Below are 19,357 nucleotides of genomic sequence, written 5' to 3'. Positions count from 1 at the left end.
AAGAATGTTTAGACAGGATTTCACAGCAGTTAAATAATTCATTTTTAAAGACAATTCAAGTTTTAATATGGATGATGCTTCAAAGAAGCATCAAAGAAGAAGAACAAACCACAGAGCAAATAGAAAATTCTTAGTTATACAAACATAAACAGAAAATCTGAGGCTAAACCACTGAAAAATCCACAGGATTTCTTTGAAACTTCTCTGAAGGGGCAGGCTACTGCTCTGCAGGGAGGGGGGTCTGGGCAGCCCCTAGATCCCTGCGCCAACTGAACGTGCTGATATTGGCACTTTCTGGGTGTCTGTGTGCATGTCTGGGGAGCACGAGTGGGCGTTCACACCCTGTGCTTTCCTGTTCATTTAGTAGGCTTAGAGTCATTCCTTGCTTTATTTTAAAAAGTCTTAAAATATTCTAGTGTAGGACAATTCACTGGGTATTTCAGCATTTCGCGGGAGAACATCCTAAAGCCTTGGCCTAGTTTTTTCTGCCGTGCTTGGCTGGGTCTTTGTGCAGGTGGAGCTGGCCAGTTAACGCCAGAGCAGTGTCTGAGCACCCACAGGCCATGCAGGGCTCTGCACGCTGCCCGTGCCCCCGAATCTGTGCTGCTCCTGTCGGAATGCTGGTAGCACCTTTCCTGGTCGCTCACTGCATTTAAAACATCCGTCAGCGTATTCACTGATGGCTTCCACAGCTTCACAATGAAAGGACCTGACTTGAGGGTGCAAATGGCTCATATAGAATGAATCGATCCGACGTGGCAGTCTGTAGCTCCTGCTACAGTCTGAATTATTCAAATCGCTTTGAACAGGACTGATCTACTCCCACTTGTAACAGTCCTGGACCAGGACTTGCAGCCTGGATTCGGCTCTCTGCCAGACCAGGCATGGTGAGACAGACAGGACCAAGATTTCCCTTGGGATGGGGATGTACTGAATATTTCAAACAAGTTCGTCAAGGGGGACTTGTGTGTGACCAGCAGCAGGCTGTCTGCTGTAGATCAGAGACTGTTCTGCTGCAGAAAAGGAATGGGATCAGAGATTTAAGTCTGTTTTGTCACATGAGTCTTCTGCATAACCTAGCATACACAGAGCTGATGCCTCGTTGCAGAGCCTAGCTCTTACACACCTTCTGTCTAGCTGCTCAAGCCCTGACTCAGCCACCAAGGCCCCATCTCAGGTTTCCATTGCACGTTTCCAGTAGTGCTTTGGTTTCTCTTTTGCTTCAGCATCACTTTACCAGGGCAAATGATGGAGGAACAAGAACTGAGGTTTTGGGTGGTTTTTAAAGAGCAACTGATTTGTTGGTCAAATATTCGACTCAGGTAAGCAAATCACAGCCAGAAAAAGGCAAAAGAGGAGGTACGTTCTGCCTGCTTTCACGTACCAAGTCTGCTCCAAGTGACCTTGAGCTTAGGCAGTCAGCTTCAGAGCAGCGTAGCTGTTCCCACGCTCAGCTGCTTGATCTGTGTATTGAAAGCCCAGTCCTGGAAGAAAGCCTGTGTGATGGCACAGGGCGTACGCTGCCGGCTCCTCAGCACATCCATACATCCACGTCCTCAGGACATCCACGCATCCTCCTGAAGCACCAGCATGAGGGCCACAGTCCTCATAGAAATTAAAGATGAGCATCATTCAGATTCATAAGAAATGGCTAGAGGAAAAAGAAGTAACAGCCTGCTCCTCCCTGCGCTAGTCTGTCCTGATGTAAGAGGGCTCTGTGGAGGACGCAGAGGTCAAGGGCTCAAAGCAATGCCGGTCAGGCCCATCGCACTCTTTCAGGAGAGAGTCTATGAAACAACACAAGATACCATGGAAGAGCTGGGCGCTTGGCTGCTCCAGGCAACCCCTGTCTAAACAGGAGGGCAGGATGCTAGTGGTGAGCAAACACAGAGCATGGAGAGCTTGCTTTTGGATCTCAGTAAGTGTCTGGCCTGTGGGGTTTCTGCCTCGTGCAGCTGCCAGCCCTTCTCTCCAAGCAGGAGGCAAGAAGCGACCAAGCCAACCAGCCTCTCGGATGCCCAGTTGAGGTTGCCTCTCCCGTAGCTCTTCCCAGCAGCTGCACTTGCTGTGTGCACACAGGGCACAAGGGCAATTCCTCAGCCCCGGAGAGCACCGCGGAGGGATTGCCCAGCTGGGAGGTGGAGGCTGACACAAAGGCACCGCAATCAGTTTTCTGGGAGCTACATTAGTGCTGCCTGCTTTCACCTGAGCTACCTGGCTTCAAAGCCCCAAAGAGATGCCCTGGGCTGTCTTGACTGTCTTCTAGAAGGCGTTCAGCTGCCTGTGACTTGTGCTCCAGATTCTGAGTGCAGAGAACCATGAGGGAACCCAGCACATGGCTTGTGTCTTGGAAACAGGAGACACAGCAACAGCCATTTCCCCAGGCTGTAATATATTAATGCTTGCAGCATGCAAATCATACCCAGAGATGTAATCTCCACCTTTTGCATTTCTTCTGTTTCTCTGTCCTTGTCCCTTGCTCTTTGACTTGCTCCCAAACAAAGGAGTCAAGACTGTAAAGAAGGCTCAAGGCATCAGTGAACACAGCATTAACACAATAAGCAGGCCTGTTATGCAAAGTGACCAGTCGGTGATCAGCCACAAGGCTACAAAGGTTTCCACTGCTAGGGCAGAAATGAGGAGGACGATGGGGCACACAGCAATGAAATTGGAGCAGTAGGTATTCATTCACCTCGAAGGCTTCCCCGCGCACGAACTCAGGTGCGCGCACAGAGCAAACGCAACCCTTCTGTTCCTATGGGGAACTCTCACCCTCAGGCTAACCCTAAAGCAAGCATTAACCTACTTATTGCGCCCTTGGGCAGTTTGCAGGGTGAGGAAGCCGACTATTTGGGGAGCAACGTGAGCAGATCTCGGCATTTAAGTACAATACCCTGTGATCACCTAAGAACAGTAGGAATTTCTCATCGTTTGGTAGAGCTGGGGGAGAAGCAGGGCACCCTTCTGTCCTTGTTTTGCAGGCATCTCCTCACATGATTAGACAAAGCGTAACTTTATTAAAACAGAAGTGTCACTGTTTTAGGAGACCAATTGCTATAGCAGCTTTGAAACCTTCAGCCAGCTTCTTCCTTCTGCCACTAAAGATCTAACGGCGCAGTGAAGGCCCAGGCTGAACCACCTGCACCAAGCCTGTTGTTCTGCCCATCTCGCAGGATGAGGTAGAGAAGAGGGACCCGACCACCTGCCCCGCTCACAAAGCACCCGCAAACTTCAGCTGCTCTTGAAAGAGCAAAACATCACCTGCCAATGTGGGGAAACCGCCAAGAGCTCCCTTCTCGTAGACCCAGGCTCACTCAGGCTGTGCTGGTCAAACAGCATTTGTCCCTTCAGAAGATTTATCCTGCAGCTCTTGTTTTCCCTTGCTTACCACCAAACTCAGAAAACCTGGCATTGATCTGATTGTCACCCCAAGTCTCCAGGAACTAACATCAGTGTTTCCTTTTGGACATATCACCACAGAAGCGGGAGGTACTGCTGCAATTTTTAGCACCGGTCATCATGGTGCTGCCTTTGAAACACACATAAATAGATGCTAGAGCAGAAAGTCCTGGTCCCTGTCGGCCCGGGGACAGCGGCGTGACAAGAGTCAAAGGCAAAGACAGCGAAAACAGAATCACTGAACTGGCAAAGAAAGTGAGCACCGCTGAAATAAGGGACCGTGAGAGGCAAAACACGAGGAAGACTGACAGACAGTATATGGCCCTGGGTGAGCAGGAGCCATGGACAGCTGTACGAGCAGGCAAATGGGGTGGGCAGACGGGGAGAGCACCAGCTAAGAGCAAGTCACTGCATTAAACCAGGGATGGGTTATAAAGATATGTCTGGCCTTCGCTGAAGAGCCTTCACCTGTACCTGCGACATCCGCAGCTAGCCATGTTTATGTACTTCACGCCTCGGAATATACGTTTAGAAAAGGAACACACGCTTCTAAGGAAGAGAAACACCGGTCGGTCCAGCTAAGAGTCTAATCCTACACAATCCACTCCTTCAGCTCCTGAAGCAAAATGTAAATATCTGGCTGAATTTCCTTGCACTAAGATATTTAACCATTTCATTGCCAATCAGAGTTATGTCCACAAATACAGATCAGTTCTTGTGACTACTGCAGAGAGAGTGCCAGAGGCCACACACAGGCCCTTCTGATGTTCAGGACCTTAACATCAGGCTGAACCTTGGGAAGCATCCTGATTTTCATCTGGGACTTCAGCATCCTGTCTTGTTTTTCTGAAGATGCCGTTCATACAGAACTGCTGCGTTTCCTGAGCCTGGAGCGCATAGACGATATCTGCCTGTAGCATTTTTGATATTTTTGAATCATGCTATACAGAATCATGCTGTACAGTCCCATCTCATTGAATCTTTGGCTCCGTTGAACCCCGGTCCAGTGGTCTGACTGCCATCCTAGTTCTATCTAGACCAGGAACAAAGGAACTGCACATTACAGCCTGTCTGTCTGACTGTTTTTCATTGGATATATTTTCTCTGTCCTACAAGTGATCAGCTTGCTTCCTTTTAAAGCCTGCAGTCAGCTTTAATCTACTTAGCTGGGATTAATGAGAGATTTGTTAAAGATTTAAAGATTTTACACACTTTGCTTACAACTGTTGTTATCTACAACCATCAGGCAATAAGCACCATGCAGACAAGCTGTTCTTAATGTCAGGCACATCCATCAGGTGTGCCAAGGCTGGTAACACGATGATGATGGCTGATGCCTGTTGCTGGCAGACCGGTGCCTTCACGGACATGTTCAGAAAGCAGTGCTCAGACCTCTGCCTGCACCTTGCCCTTCTTGAGCAAAACAGAAAGGGTGGGACAAAGCTGGCAGCTCAGAATGCGGGTCACGACATTGGCATCAACAGCTCACACTGTCATGGAGCTCGACACTGGTAGGAGCGGAAAGTCAGGAGTGTCCATCCAACCCAGGGTTGCCTGATGTTGCATGCCTTACCCAGGAGAGGTGAGGAGGGAACTGGAGGTCCTAGCGGTTACCTATCACTGTATCCCATTGCTTAAACAGCATTGGTACTTGAGGAATGGAAGGTGGCAGAGGTGACGTGATTCTTTAAAAGGACTCTACATTGGATGTGGGAACTCTGCTCTGTGGAAGTGACAACAACAGGTAATGTTAGTAGGCATGTGGCTAACCTATGCTCTGTTGGGGAGGCCTCCGCGTGCTGAGAAGCCTCAGCTCACAAGTCTGCTGAGTTAGTGTTTCAGATGGCTTACCTCCACTGAGGTACAGAAAGCAAGAACTGCAGAGAAAGGCCCGGGGAAGTCTCAAGGAGGGACCCGCAGGGAATCCTTCCAGTGCCGCAGGTGGGGAACCGCAGAGGCCAAGGACTGGAGGACGCTGGAAGAAAGCAACAGGGGTCCGTCAGGTGTGCTCCGTTCAGCTGGCAAAACCCACCACCTCAATAGCAACACAGACAGCAAATGTGTGACGCTGTGTGAGGGATTCCCCATCCTACTGTCCCTTGTTACTTGACCTACAAAGACCAGAAGATCTTGTCTTCAGTTTCAGAGCATATGCCGGATAAGCTTTCATTCTCCCACCCCAAAGAAGCTGTTTCATCCCTGAATACAAAGCTCAGGACATTCACCAGTCCTCAGTGCAGCATCAAAACCAAAAGAGAACATTCATGAGTTTTGGTGGTTTTATAAAAATACCAAAAAGCGACACATAGACAGAAGGCCCTGCCCCCGGGAAGGGAGGGAGTCCTCCAGCAGGCAGCTCTCCCTGGGGACATCAGGGCAGAGGAGGATGGCACGGCAGGGCTCCCAGGGAGCCCTGCGCCTTGGAGGGAGAAGAGAACCAACTCAAGTGCTGGTGCAGGGTCTGCTAATGCCAGACCAAACGCCCTAATGAGTAAACAGATGTTCTCCTCTCCTTTCCAGCTTGCAGGAGGTTTTGTGATGAGCGAAGCAGGGTGGTTTGCCTTGAGGTTAAAAACGGCCCTGACTCCTGACATTGCAGGGCCACCGGTCCCAGAGCTGCGTGACGTTCTCTGGGGCTACCATACTGCTCCCTCCCAGGGCCCTCGGCCTTCCCTGCTGCTGCAGCTCCACCGCTCCCCACAAAACACCCTGCCTCCGCTGCCCTCAGTGGACACACCAGTTATTCCCAGTGGACCTGATCCAGTCCTCTTCCCTGCTTAGGCTGCAGGTCAGACTCAGCTACTTCTCTGCTAACTGCACCGGCGAGGGCCGGCACGGGGGACAGTCACCCCTCAGTGCAGGAGGACGGCACCAAAGTTGAGCAGTCATAAGCAAAAGTTGCTTTGGAGTCTGGATGTGCCGCTGCCTCGCGCTTGCGTGTCAAGGCAGAAGATGTGCCAGTTTTGCCTTCCTTACGCCTCATGAAGAGGGTCCTTTTATATGCCCACACCAGGAATCCTTCAGGCACGGGTAAAAGCAGTGTTTATGAATGCACTACTTCGTACTGGAGATGTTCAGTATGACATACACTGTCAGAGTCAAGACCGGCATCTGCTAAATAAACCATACAAAGGCTCACATTATTTTGAAACTGATTGTAGGTGAAAGATTCATCAGTTTAGACGGTAACTGGCACCAAAAAACTTGTTTTGAAACCAGAGAGATAAACACAGTTTTCAATTGAAATGCAGATTCTCAAGAAAAGCAAATCACACTTTCTTGCCCAAAAGCCCTTTCAGGAACCTCCCAGAGCTGCGGGAGGCTGACGCAGAGCTGCCCGACCCCTGGGCTCACCCACCCTGCTGCTCTTCGCCGGGCACTGCCCGGAGCGGGCAGGCTGCGATCCACGCGCCAGAGCCACGCCGCGGTCACAGCCACGCCGCAGCTTTCCACGGGCCGGTGCCTGTTATTATTTACCCTCTCCCTGGGCAGACAGCTCAGAGCAGCAGTGTCCCCGTGTGAAATAGCCTACCTGCGTTCTCCCGCTGCTCCCGAGATCTCCAAACACGCAGAGAAGAGGGAAAAAAAAAAAGGAAAAGAAAAAAAGTCTCGATACCTGTCCTGCATTTCCAGATATTCCAGAGACCTTTTCAGTGCTGAAGCTGAACGCCGCCGGCTCTGGGCAGGACACTCAAGGTCTCTCTCCGCTGGCACTGCCACTCCTGCACTGACCTTGCCGCTCTTCCGAAGGTCAGGCATGGGTCTCTGACTCAGAGCACGAGTTGGACGTGGCGCATTGCAAATAAGCAGTAATCCCGCCATGCCTGTCGGAGGCAAGCGTCTCAGCGCAGCTCCCTGATGCACACCGTGCCCATGGAGCTCGCTTGCCTGCAAGGCAGGATCTCTGCTGCTGGCAAGAGCCCCAGAGGCGTCCAGAGCGAGAGCCAGGCTGAGCCAGCGCGCGCGGGGCTGCCCGGCCACCACGGTCCTGGCTCCCCCGCGCCAGCCAGACGCCTCCTGGAGAAGTTCGAAGGGAGCAGGTGGGAGCTTGGCAGAGGGAGAGACGGAAAATAAACCGAGGGGGACAGGGTGGAAAGGGAGGCTTGTTTCTCATTAACGAGCGTTTGAGCTGCTGATCTCAAGGAAGACTTTGAAAAGAAAGCGCAGAGCCCTCCTGGCAGGGCGGCCAGCCCAGCTGCCCTCCCCGCGCCTCACTTTTTATGAATTCTGGGAAACACTTTTAGACAGACACTGGCACTCATAAATTATACAACTCATTTGCATATTCCAGTCATGAGACATTATGCAAATGTGACCTGATTTGCATAATGGATTCCTCTCGTCGCTTCACTTGCTTCATGCCTTTAAAAAACAAAATGAAATAAAATGAAAGCACGCGAAGGTGAAAGCAGCAAGTTCCCAGCATCGCCGCGTCTCCTCCCCGCCGCACCGTCACTCACCCTTGCTCGCGGCAGAGATTGGGGCGAGGGAGAGCAAAAGCAAAAAAACAAAGCCCTCACATGGTTTATTTCTCTCTTCGTTACAACGAACTAACTTTCCCCTGGTTGAGATGCTTCACCCCAAGCGATGTATCTGAGCCAATTAAGGAAATGAAAAAGAGCCCTGGAAAAGAGGACGAGCCCATAACAGACAGCGGTCCTCCGGTGCCCCGCTGCAGCAGTCGCAGGGTGCTCGGGGTGGGGAGCCCCGCGGTGCCAGACCCCGCAGGCGCTGGTCATTTCTGTGCTGTGATAAGCCTTTGGGGGGCCGGCTTCCCTGCTTAAACTTCGACAGAGCTCGCCTTTCTGAAAGGAGGGTGGGTGGGAGAGGCGAGGGGAGGGGTTGCTTTGATTGTTTATAGCAAAATATAGCGGTGACATGTCGAGAGGACGAGGCAGGAGCGCGTCAGCCGCCCCCAGCCACACTCCAACAGGCGGACAACCGTCCCTCCATCCCTCCGCAGTCGCTGGTTTTGCTGCGGGCTCTTCCCTGCCCCCCTGCACCAGCGTGAGCGGCAGAACCGTGCCAAGTGGCTGGCGTCCGTACCCTGTGGGAAAAGTTAACTGTAATTCTTCAGCTTTTAAAATCAATTAACCCGTGTGTTAATTAACGTCAAGTCGACGGGAGGAGGAGGAGGAGGGGAGAGCGGGAGGGAGGAGGGAGGAAAAGAGCTGCAAGGGCGGATGGCAGCGGAGTTGGCACAGTGCCATCCATTCAGTGGCAACGCCACAGCTCCCTGCGATCGCGGCAGCGGGTATATGTTACGGGGGCCCTGTGCGCGGGCCAGACAGTGCGGTAAAGCCAAGGGAGATTATCCAGACCCCCAGGAGCAAACGGCAGGCAGCGACCGGAGGCGCGAGTGCCAGGATTACAGACTAGGCTCCTCCGCTGCAAGCCCTTCCTCGGACGCACGCCGCTGCGGGGCCGGGGGCTCCCCCGCCAGCGTCGCACAACTCGGACTTTCAGCACTTTTTCCCCCCTTTAAACGTCATTCTGCCGCAGTGGAGCCAGCACAACGGATGCTTTCACACCCTGTGAGACAAAGGCCGTCGTCTCCGCCATGACACCGCTGCGTTCCAAGCCGAGGCCGGCATCTTGGAGTCTTTAAAAATAAAGGGAAAAGGGGAAGGCGAACAATAAAAACAGCAACAGAAAAAACCTCAACAACAAACCCCTTGTGCCCGTTCACCATGCCAGGGGCAACATGGGCATCTGTCGCAGCAGAAGGCGTTTGTGTGGGGCTTTCTTTTTTTTTTGTCTTTTTTTTTTTTCGCAAGCTGTTGGCGTGTTTGCCATTCGGGTTCGTTTACAATTAACTCCAAAAAAAACCCCAACCACACCCAGCCCAGTCAACAACAAACAAAAGGGAGTAGCCGACATCGAGAGAGAAATGCCATAAGAAGCTGCAAGAACGCAAGCTACAGACGATGCCATTTGCCATTCGGACGACCTCAGGGAAAGATGCCAATTCTGCAGCTTGGGAGAGACTCCGAGAAGGGAGCATGAAGGTCTCCGAATAGCACACCGAAGGAAGGAAGGAAGGAATACCGCTCTTATAGGGCAGGATCACAGCTACATACAGCCTCTGCTGGGAGGAGAGGGAATGTTTATCGGTGTAGCGAGATGCCTGTGTATGCACATACGCACACAGACCGGTGTGCGTATGGACACACATACACATATGCACACAATGCCTCAGATAATTGCAGATTAGATGTGTGAGTGTGGGGGTGTGTATGACGGAGACGTGCGTATACCTCTGTGTGTACACACGGACGTCTGTGTGTGGATATATATTTGTGTGCACGCGTGTAATGTACATACACACACATGCAGGGAGATGTATGTTTGTGTGCTTGGGTGAGAGAGAAAGGCGCAGAGTGAGAAAGACACCGACACAGACACACACACACTCACCCAACGTCAGTATACATCCCACTTTTTGACCTAGGTATACACCGAAGACAAAATAAAAATCATACTCCAGCAGCAAGCAGGCAGTCAGAGATTTATCTACATTCACTGCTATCACCAGGGAGATGAATGGGGCCGATCTGAAGCCCTTTACAAGATCCACTATGGGAGTGAAGGAGGAGGAGGGATGCCACACAGACATGCACAAACTTGAAGACAGAGAGATTTGGAAGGTGCTACTTGTGAAACCCAGGTGGCACTCCGGAGGGGTGAGCGAGGGAAAGAGCCGCACAGGCGCTCCGCAGGGTCCGGAGGGCTTGGGGCTTTTGGAAGAGGGCGTCAAGGGACAGCTGGCTACTTACGTTGTCTGCGCTGCTGAGGATCCTGCAAGGTGTTCTGTTGGCACCGGGCGCTGAGCCAGGGAAGGGCACTGGAAACAAAAGGGAGAGACAAAAAATAAAGTCATACAATGGGAATATTAATTGCCTCTCGTGCGGATTTTACAAAACACACAAAATGTTTTCTTTTTGCTTGTTTTTTTTTTTTTTTGTGGATTGACGCGCTTCCCTTCTGCATGGAAAATACTAGCATGGGATTTACAGCCCAGCTACAGGGCTCGGGATTAACAGCGCTGGCATCTTTTGGGCATATTTTTTCTTTTAACGAATGAGCTTTCGCTGTTAATGAGGAATAATCGTTTGGCTAATGAGCTTTGAAACATTAAGAGAAAAGAGGGTTTTTTTCCCGTTAATCGCCCTGGTGCGACCGCATGGATGGATTACAAAAGACAGCAGTAGGAATGCAGTACAAAGGGGGGGAAACGTCTCCTGGAGTGGGATAAATGCAGAGATGGGTGATGCGTCCCTGCATCTCTCCTTCCTTCTCTCTCTCTCTCTTACTCTCTCTCTGCCAACTGCTATGGGTTTCCATAACTCCGCAATCAAAGTGGATGCTCAGGAAAGATTATTATAGTCAAACAGCGAAGTGTCGGCTGTTAATGTCTCCAGTGTTTAATCATCATACAGTAGAATGGTTTTATGCATATTTCATTTGCATATCATTAAACCGCGCTAGCGCGGGACGTTCAGAGCTGGAGAGGTACAAAGTTGGGGGGAGAGAGAGGGAGAGTGAGAAAGAGACAGAGGGAGGAAGGTCCCTATGATGCCTATCTTCAAAAGCCAGGGACTTGTTCCATGATCTGTCTTCTACTTTTACTAAAATCATGATGACTTGGAAACCTTTGAAGTTGGATATAACCTTGGATTCTTCTAATTCCAGCAGAGTGATGTATTAGAAAGGGGGAAATGATGCTGCACTAGACATTTAAAGGAATATAAGCTCCAGTGGAATGGAAGTAGGAGCTCTTTGGGGAACGAACTGGCAGAGCCAGCCACAGCTTCGACAACCACCACACTTCTGGGTTAATACTAGTAAAGGATATCAGAGTAATACGAAAGAAACGAAGACAACATAGACATTAAGATGGGGATTATATTTCTCTACTCTTTCTCTTTTCTTTTCTTTTCCTTTTTAAAGGTACAAAGAAGGATGGAACCAGCGGTAATTTACACACTAATTAGCGAACAGTTGCCTCTTTTTGTGTTTGTTTTTCTTCTCTCTTTATTTTGGAGAGGGGTGTTGTCACCGCTGAAGTGATTAATCAATTACTTGGTAGCTCAGATCCTTCTCCACTGGCACTGATCAGGAAGAGAAGGTGGTGGTTGCGGGGGGAGGAACACAGTGGGCTCTTTGTAGATCTTATACATGCACAACATATTAATTGGGGTCTTTATAAAGCTCCCTGAATAGACTGTTTCTTTCCTGGAAAAACAGCAGCTGGTTAGCCACCGTGGGCGACTCTTCAAATATCACTTTCGCTGGGGGCCGTTCTGTCACTGTTTGTTGTTGTGCTTTATTTTCTTTCTCCACGGCGGGGGCTACGTGTGCGATGCTGCCACTGCCCACCGCTTTCGAAAGGCAGACAGACAGACAATATCGGTATCAAGACAATCTCTCGAGCCGAATGCGGAACGTTGCTTCAAAATGAAATGCTGATTTATATTTAAATTCTCCTCCTTTCCCTCCCCCACTTTTCTGCTCCTCCAAGTCTTTGTCTTGGTTATGAATATTCAGATGAGCCGTGATGTGATTACACTGTACAATTACTTGTGTCCATGGTGGTGGCGAAGGCACTGAGGAAAGACAGAGCCAGACGAGCTTGGAGCTCATTTGGGGTTTGTTTTCCGTATTTTTCCCCCATCTCTGTAGCGCTGCGGCACATGCAGATGTCGCTGTTGTTCTTTATAAAGCCCTAATGATATGCGAAAGCATAACGACCCCATTTGGGTGCACGGCATCAACGAGATATTATTGGGGGGGGAATCCTGACTGAAGGAATGTCCACATAAATTATTTTTATTTAAATGAGTTGAAGAGGTGGTGGTGAGGCAGAGGAAGTCACATGAATACATGCATAATGTTAATACGCAGAAAGGTTATCGCCAAGGAGAAGAGCGTTTTTTGCGCTGTGCTTGGGACAAACAGGCTCATTAGGGAATAGCACAGCCCACTGCGTGATTTACTTATTTATCATTACTCATACTCAAGCCAGGGCACCAGGCATGCTCACCGCCTGGAGACTCGGAACGCTGGGAGCTGGATGCCTGGGCGATTCCTGGCTTTCATTCTGAAATCTCAGTGAAGCGTGTGGTGGGAGGGGGACAGGAGAAGAGGAACCGGAGGGAGAACGTGTTAAGTGCCACAGCTGGGTGGCAAAGGAGGGGTCCGATGACAGCCGCGGGTGTGGAGTGACGACACGGCAGCGCACCGGCGCTCAGACCCTGGCGCTGGCTGATGCCAGGCTTGCGTGCGCTTCCCAAGGGACGGAGCTCTGACGCAGCGCCCAGCGGGCCCCTGCCCTGCCGGCGCTGTGCCCCACCACGGGACAGCGGGACATGGGGCTCCGCTGCAGCTGGGCCTGGGGCAGGGCAGCTCCTGGCCACATCTGCCATCAGGGAGCCTGCTGGGGGGACAGAGAGCCGGGAGCTGGCCAGATCCGCCTTCGCCCATTTTTCTCAGAGCAGCGAATGGTACCGCTGGATATTACAGGTACAAAAATACGTGTGTGTGGAAGCAGGACTTCTTGGCTACTCTGTTCGGCTAAGAATGCTCTTCTGGGCCAGGGGCTTGCGCCTACACACCTCAGCAAGGGGTGAACAAAGAAAGATACAGTGGACCAGCAGCAAACAGCAACACCCTCACTGCAGCTGTGGTTGACATCAGCTTTCAGAAGGTCTGTGCCTTGTGTGCATGCCCTGCACTGACCCTGAACGGCTCTGCCTTCGCAGCCTCCTCAGCCTCTGCCGCGCCCTTGGTCGTGGGGAAGGCACGAGCTGCAGCCAGACCTGCTCTCCGGGGAGGGAGCATCGCTCTCCTCTCCACCCAAAAAGGGAGAGGCAGGACGGAGAGGAAAGGCTATTGCAGATGGGAGCTCTCCTCTCCTCCCACGCCGCGGGCATGCACAGACTTCACCTGCGGCTCTAGGAATGCTCCTGAGCAGATCCTCAGCTGTCAGAGTGGGGTGGCTCCGCTGCCTCTAAAGGAATGCCGTTTGTCGCGGACACGGAGGTGGCACGAGAACCTGCCCAAAGGAGGCTGTGGACCTCTAAGCAGACAGTGACCAGGTCTCCTTAGGCAGGCCCTGTCACAAAGGGAGCACTGAGAGCCCCAGACAGGAGGATTATGCTCTGGTCTAAGGACCAATGTGCAGAGGGCGCAGTGACCCATAGCAAAGAGGGAAGCTGCTGGCCAGTGCTGCTTAAAGACTCCTAACCACAGGCCCATCTAGCTGTCCTCTGCCCCCAGTTCCTTCCTGCATCTCAACAGATGCATCCCTGTCATGCCCACACCCCCCCCCCTTCTGCAAAGCACCCAGGAGACTGAGTAGAAGGCAACAGACTGCCAGTTCTGATCAAAAATAGGACACCAGTACCGCCTCTGGGCAAGTTTCAAACAGCGTGCAAAAATTCAGGGCACAAGGGATAACCCAGTCGTCAGCCTAACTCAGAAGTTAGATGTGAATATACTGTCCATGACCACACAGCCCTCTCAAAGGCATGGCTAAGATATATTGCCATCCTGACAAAGAGAAACTTGTGCTAAAATCAACCTAGACCCAAGCGAGCCGCCCGAAGCCGGCCTGCTGTAAGGAACGGAGCAGCCACACTCAGCTGGAGTGATCTGAGCAGATCACCTCCACCCCATCCACCCCAACCGACTGCTTCGTGACCCCAGAACAGTGGCACTGCTGGTCTGGACCTTGCGGAACAGCAGCCCAGAAGAGGCCACCCAACTGTGCCCCGTCGTCCTGGTCTCCAGCCTCAACCCAGCTTAATGCAGAGGCTGTCTGCCAAAGACCAAATGGAGCCCGGGAATATGGAAAAACCAAAACAAACAGAGCGACTCCACAGGAAGGCCATGCCCGTGCCATGCCCCTGCCGTCATTCCAGGTATTGAATCCTTCCCCCGAGCTGGTTTTGCCCTGGCAGCACAGCAGGGACCTCAATCCTGAACAGTGCCTTTGGGCGCCGTGAGCCTTACTCCTCAGGAAAGGACAGAGGTTAGCAGGGCAGGAGCCTAAACACAAATCTGCCCTGAGGTGGAGGGTAAGATACGGACCGAAAGGCAGGCTGCGAGGCAGGGAGGTGGCGGTCCCCTTCCTGCGCCTGCGCTGACAGACGATCCTAACTGCAGAGCACGGCAGGGCAGTCCCCCCCCGCCCGTGGGTCTCAGTGCAGCCAAGGCAGCGCGGCCACCCCAACCAGAGCTCATTGCCAAAGCCTAGGAGGGTTTTCTGACCAAGACGTGGAGTAGGCTGCAAACCAGATCAATGGCTCTAGCGGTGGCCTCACAGGTGACTCATCTCCTGCAGTCCTCAAGGTTCCTTCTCCCATCACATGCAGGAGAGCATCCAACACCACAGGAGAAGGGCCAAAGGAAGGAGAGGCTGGGAACTGCCAGAAGAGTTCATGCAGCCTGCTGCCTGCTCCTGGGTAAGAGAAACCCCCAGGGAAGATGGAGTCAAGCAGCTTAGGACTAAAAGCCTAGTCAGAGTCACTCTTCTTACAAGTGCTCACAAGAGGAGCGGGAAGGAGACTACAGCTGGGAAAACGAGCATGGAGCGTGCTGTATACGCAACAGGTCTGTGGGTGAGGCAGAGGAGGTGGTGAGGCAGCGTGCAGCGAGAGGCAGCGATGCTCGCTCTGCGATACCCACGCTGAAAGGCTGGGCACCCTGCTCTGCGTGACACCGAACGTGCTCTCCCACGGCTTCTGCAAAAGCGTTCGGGCCCGTACAGGCTACTGCCGCTTTTCGACATGCACAGGTGTGAAATATTACCTCCAGTGTCCCAAACATTTTCCAATTACAAGTCTGTGACCATTTTGAAGTGAATCTCCCCACGGAGGCAGTAGGAAGGGGCAGCTCTTATAACACTACAGGAACCATTGCTCTTCTTGTCAATTCACCAAATACCCTGAAGAAATTGCTATTTAGAAAAAGGAAATTCAAGCATTTATAGAACGTATTGCTATTCAAAAAACCAAAAGCATTGTTTTGCAAATAGTAGCACTGCTGAAGAGGGGAGAGAAGTACATCAGTCATCTGATATTACATATAAGCAGTTTATTAAAGAATTAAATATTTATAGACTATAAAGCAAGCAGGGCGATGAGTCGCAAACAGCTTGCTGAGAAGTATGTTATAAACAATGAGTCTGTCAGTGACTAATAAAGTATGGAGAACACAAATGTTTTATAAAATCACCAGGCCAGCTATGAATCTCCAAAGCTGAGATGCTGCAGGACCCACCAAGGTTCCCGCTGCAATGTAAGCCTGGAGCCAATATGGGAGGGACAATATCTGATGAGATATGTGGAGCGCAGACACATGCTGAGCACTCGTGGGAACGCACGTGATTCAATGCCTTAGAGAGATTTAATTTTTCACATTATTTTAAACAGAGATCTATTAATAGGAAGTTCAGGAATTTTCAAAGAGTTCAAGGCACTTCCCTCTTCGGTTTTTCACTGCATCTACTCTTCCATTCCGAACAAAACTATAGTTTGTGATTCAGACCGAAATTCCTCTCTCTGCAAAGCCCCTTCCTTCCCTCCCCCAAAGGAAAGGCGCAGATACCCCAGGCACCAGCTCCCCTGCTCTGAGCAATCCCCTGGACCGCCCCAAGGGCTCCAGCCTGACCCAGGTTTGGAGGAAAGCAGCTCTCTCCTGCGCAGGCATAGCACATTTACAAAGGACAGCTAAGATTTTCAGAGGCTGTGCGGCAGGATCAAACAGACTGTAGCCCATGAGGACAGGAACAGCTTTTTGTTTGCAGGCACCGGGGGAAACTGCGATTGACAATAAAAGTGTGCATTTTTTCCTCTGTGAAAAGGACAGGTCTCATTTTTCCACAGAATACAGACATCGGTCACAGTAATTTTGGGGGGCAGTGCTGTGTTATTACTAGCGGAGATGAAAGTCTCTCCAGATTATTTTTTATTTTTGTGAAGCCAACCCAAGGTTTTGAAATTATTTCTAATGTAGGATGAGCTGACACCTTTGGTCACGTCAAAGCTGACCCCTGTAGCTGTTCCCACAATTTCAAGTCTGGTGGGACGGCTGAAGTTCCCAAGTGGTCTAGGCATTCACGACCCTTTAGAATTCACTCTCTTTGCAAGTCAGCGGGACTTAGACCCACCTGAAAAGTCCCAGTCATCACAAATCCCCTTCCTCAGGCAGTCCCTGCAGTGACCATCACCCTCCCGAGGCAGCAAGCCGAAGTGGTGTCTGCTGAGACAAGGGGGGGAGGACCTGCACAGAGACAGGAGAGCAAGCGTAGCTGCTGCCTCCTTTTTCTCCTCAATTAAGTCCCTATGAAGGGCCATCTTTAATTAACACAGGAATAAGCAGGCTAAGAACTAACTGGGGTTGGTGAAGACAGATTCCGTTGAGGATGTAGAGAGCAGCCTCATTTTGCCAGCTGTTCTTTCTGCACTTACACAAGGTGGTAGATTTTAATCCTCTGAAACGTAACTAAGACAGATACTTTTTTTACGGTTAAAATGCAGTAACTATTCAAGCTTATTTGCCAGGGAAGGTATACCAGACTAAATTTTGGATTAAATAGCAACCTTTGTTGTCTTGTGTGGAAACGATTACAGCGTAGTTCGGATCTCACCAGACTTTTAGGCTGATACAGGAGGTATACAGAAAAGCACAGTCCAATCCAAGGCAGGAACCCATTAGTTCCAGATGAATTGTTTGAACGGTCCCTCTCTCGAGAGCCCAGAGCCCATCATCTTCAGGGGTCTCTACAGGAAAGCACGGTATCTCCCAGAGAGCACTATAACCAGTCCAATACTGCTCTTTCTGTGCCGGTGGAACCATTGCTATCTACACCAGCTTCCCCAGTTACTGAGCGCTGCAAGAATCCTTAAGCATGATGCCCAAGCCAAGACAAGATCAGCTGAGCTTCACCATTCTTCTCTCCATACTACGTTCTCCCTTCTGCAGTCCAGCTCTCATCTCTCTCCATACCAGCACACCGTGACATTTTTCACCCCCCCAATAGGTTTCTTCACCCCCGTGATTTTACCAAGTGTTATTATATCACTCTCCTTCCCGGCAATCCTAAAATCATGGAATATGCTGCAACGTGCAACATACTTAGGGTTACTTGTAGCAAGGGTCTTGCCTCCATTTCATAGAGGAGCTGTTTGCAGGATACAAAGGTCTGTTCTCGACCTGTCCTCACCTCTGTTTGTTGAAGATTTCAGTACTGTGTTCATCTCCTTCCAGCTCAACCCCAGTGGGCCATCAGGTCCCATCAGTTCATGACATAATTCACCGACCCGGGATTTGACACACTTTTCAAGTCTGTATTCCCTCTTCGGTCCTTTGCTCCTTCAGTCTTTATCCCCTGTCTCCAGGCTCCCTTCAGCACTCATAACTCCAGAGATCCTTCTCCATTACTGACTCTCCCCCTTCCACCCAGGCGTTTCGGTGGGTTTTGTGTTGCTTGAAAAATAAGCACTGCTCAACCTGAAGCTCCTGTTCTCCCTTCCTTGTCTGCCACTGTCACGCCTCAACACTGACACCTGTTTCTAATGCGGACACCTATATTCCTTACTTCCACTAACGCCGACACCCTCGTTCCTTACTTCCACTTGCCTGCTGTAGCTATGTCGCTTTGGACACGGCTGCAGCTTCCCCTGCTCCCTAGGTGTGGATGGAGTAACACCATCCTACTTTCAGACCAGCATGATGGGCAGATGACTGGTACTTCTTTTGTACTCTCTTCTCCCCATCAAATCCCCGCTTGAAGCCTCACTGGCACCTGCCTGAATTGCAGCTAAGTTACCAGGTCCCGGGCCCCCAAAGCATCCACCTTACCTTCTTTTTCAGGACATGGAGAACATTCCCACTATATTTATCCCCTTACCCTACAGACCTGATGGTAACACTTTGCAGTCTGAATCCCTTTCCTAGAGTGTTTGAGAAGGTCCTTACAACTATGCAACACTATCGCAATAAACAAAGCATTCTAACCTTTCTAAAAGACAGAGAGCATGCTGCCCAGCTCCCTGGGAGATTTCTGCTTCTGAAGCTCTGCTTGTGCACAAGCAGTTCCATCAAGCAGACCTCCTGCAGGAGGAGATGGCCTCTTCACGGACACAGAGACAAGCTTTGCTTTTGACATTTCAGGACAGATTGCATCCCAACTGAAGGGGCGCCTGCACTGGGAATAAGGTGTGCACAGCTCATCGCTTCAGAACCCGACTTTTCGAGAGCTCTTCCCATTTGCTGTGGTACTTGCAAGACACAGGCCTTGCACCACAAAGCGTCTGGCACGTGGACGGACGCTCCTCCGTGGCAGCAGCTATTCAGAGCCAGGACCGCGAGATGCCACGTGCATTCATCTGCCTCCTAAAGGCACTAGGAAGAGACGGCGAAGTCGGGGCAGTTGTGTGAACGTTCAGGGAGAATGCGGCAGAATCAGACTTATCTGTACGTTTTACTAGCATATTGCCGCTTGCTAGCACTATGACCTGCAGGAAGGAGGGTGAGGAATTCCAGCTAAGTGCGGATTAAATAGCTGCGTGCTCAAGCAAGCATCAGATGTACAGGTTGAATCATAAAGAGGTGATATTTAAAGGCGTGCTTATTGCTACTCCAGTAAGCATTTTGCAGATCTCTGTATGATGCTCAGCATTAGCAAGGCAGGTAATTTGCATCACTCAGGCCAGGAAACCCTAGGAGTAAGGTAATGGCAACTGCCATAGGAGCACAGCGTCGTGCTGAGCCTAGCCTGTTTCAGCCAGCACTGCGTGAGCACGGCATTCCCTCACAGCTGCTCAGGAGGCTGCATCTAAGTCCTTGCAAATTTCCCAAGTGCACCTTTCCTGGCCACATACACATGCAAAGCCTCTTTGTCGTCTGTGGTCTGGAGCCAGGACTTCATGAGTGGGGAATGAGCAGTGTAGAC

General features: G+C 51.0%; 1 protein-coding gene across 2 annotated transcripts in view; it reads right to left on the bottom strand.

Moving 5' to 3' along the window:
- The window catches only part of LOC148051085 (uncharacterized), a 121,210-nt gene that overhangs the window by 34,033 nt on the left and 67,820 nt on the right, over window positions 1–19,357 (bottom strand). Inside the window, exons 3-6 of one of the 2 annotated variants that reach the window (XM_087740304.1) lie at window positions 10,176–10,243; window positions 7,016–7,223; window positions 5,251–5,374; window positions 136–5,122 (exon numbers count right to left, since the gene is read on the bottom strand). In XM_087740304.1, coding sequence (XP_087596430.1) covers window positions 5,302–5,374; window positions 7,016–7,223; window positions 10,176–10,243 — 349 coding nt within the window. In that variant the 3' untranslated portion in view covers window positions 136–5,122; window positions 5,251–5,301. Of the gene's footprint in view, window positions 1–135; window positions 5,123–5,250; window positions 5,375–7,015; window positions 7,224–10,175; window positions 10,244–19,357 lie in introns of those variants that run through there. The other variant, XM_087740303.1, reaches the window with a different exon arrangement.

The sequence above is a fragment of the Nipponia nippon genome, unplaced genomic scaffold (assembly GCF_047370975.1).
Source record: "Nipponia nippon isolate SJK-2023a ecotype South Korea unplaced genomic scaffold, ASM4737097v1 scaffold_7, whole genome shotgun sequence".
NCBI lineage: Eukaryota > Metazoa > Chordata > Aves > Pelecaniformes > Threskiornithidae > Nipponia > Nipponia nippon.
Note: the sequence above shows the minus strand (reverse complement) of the source record. Positions and strands in the feature narration are given on the sequence as shown.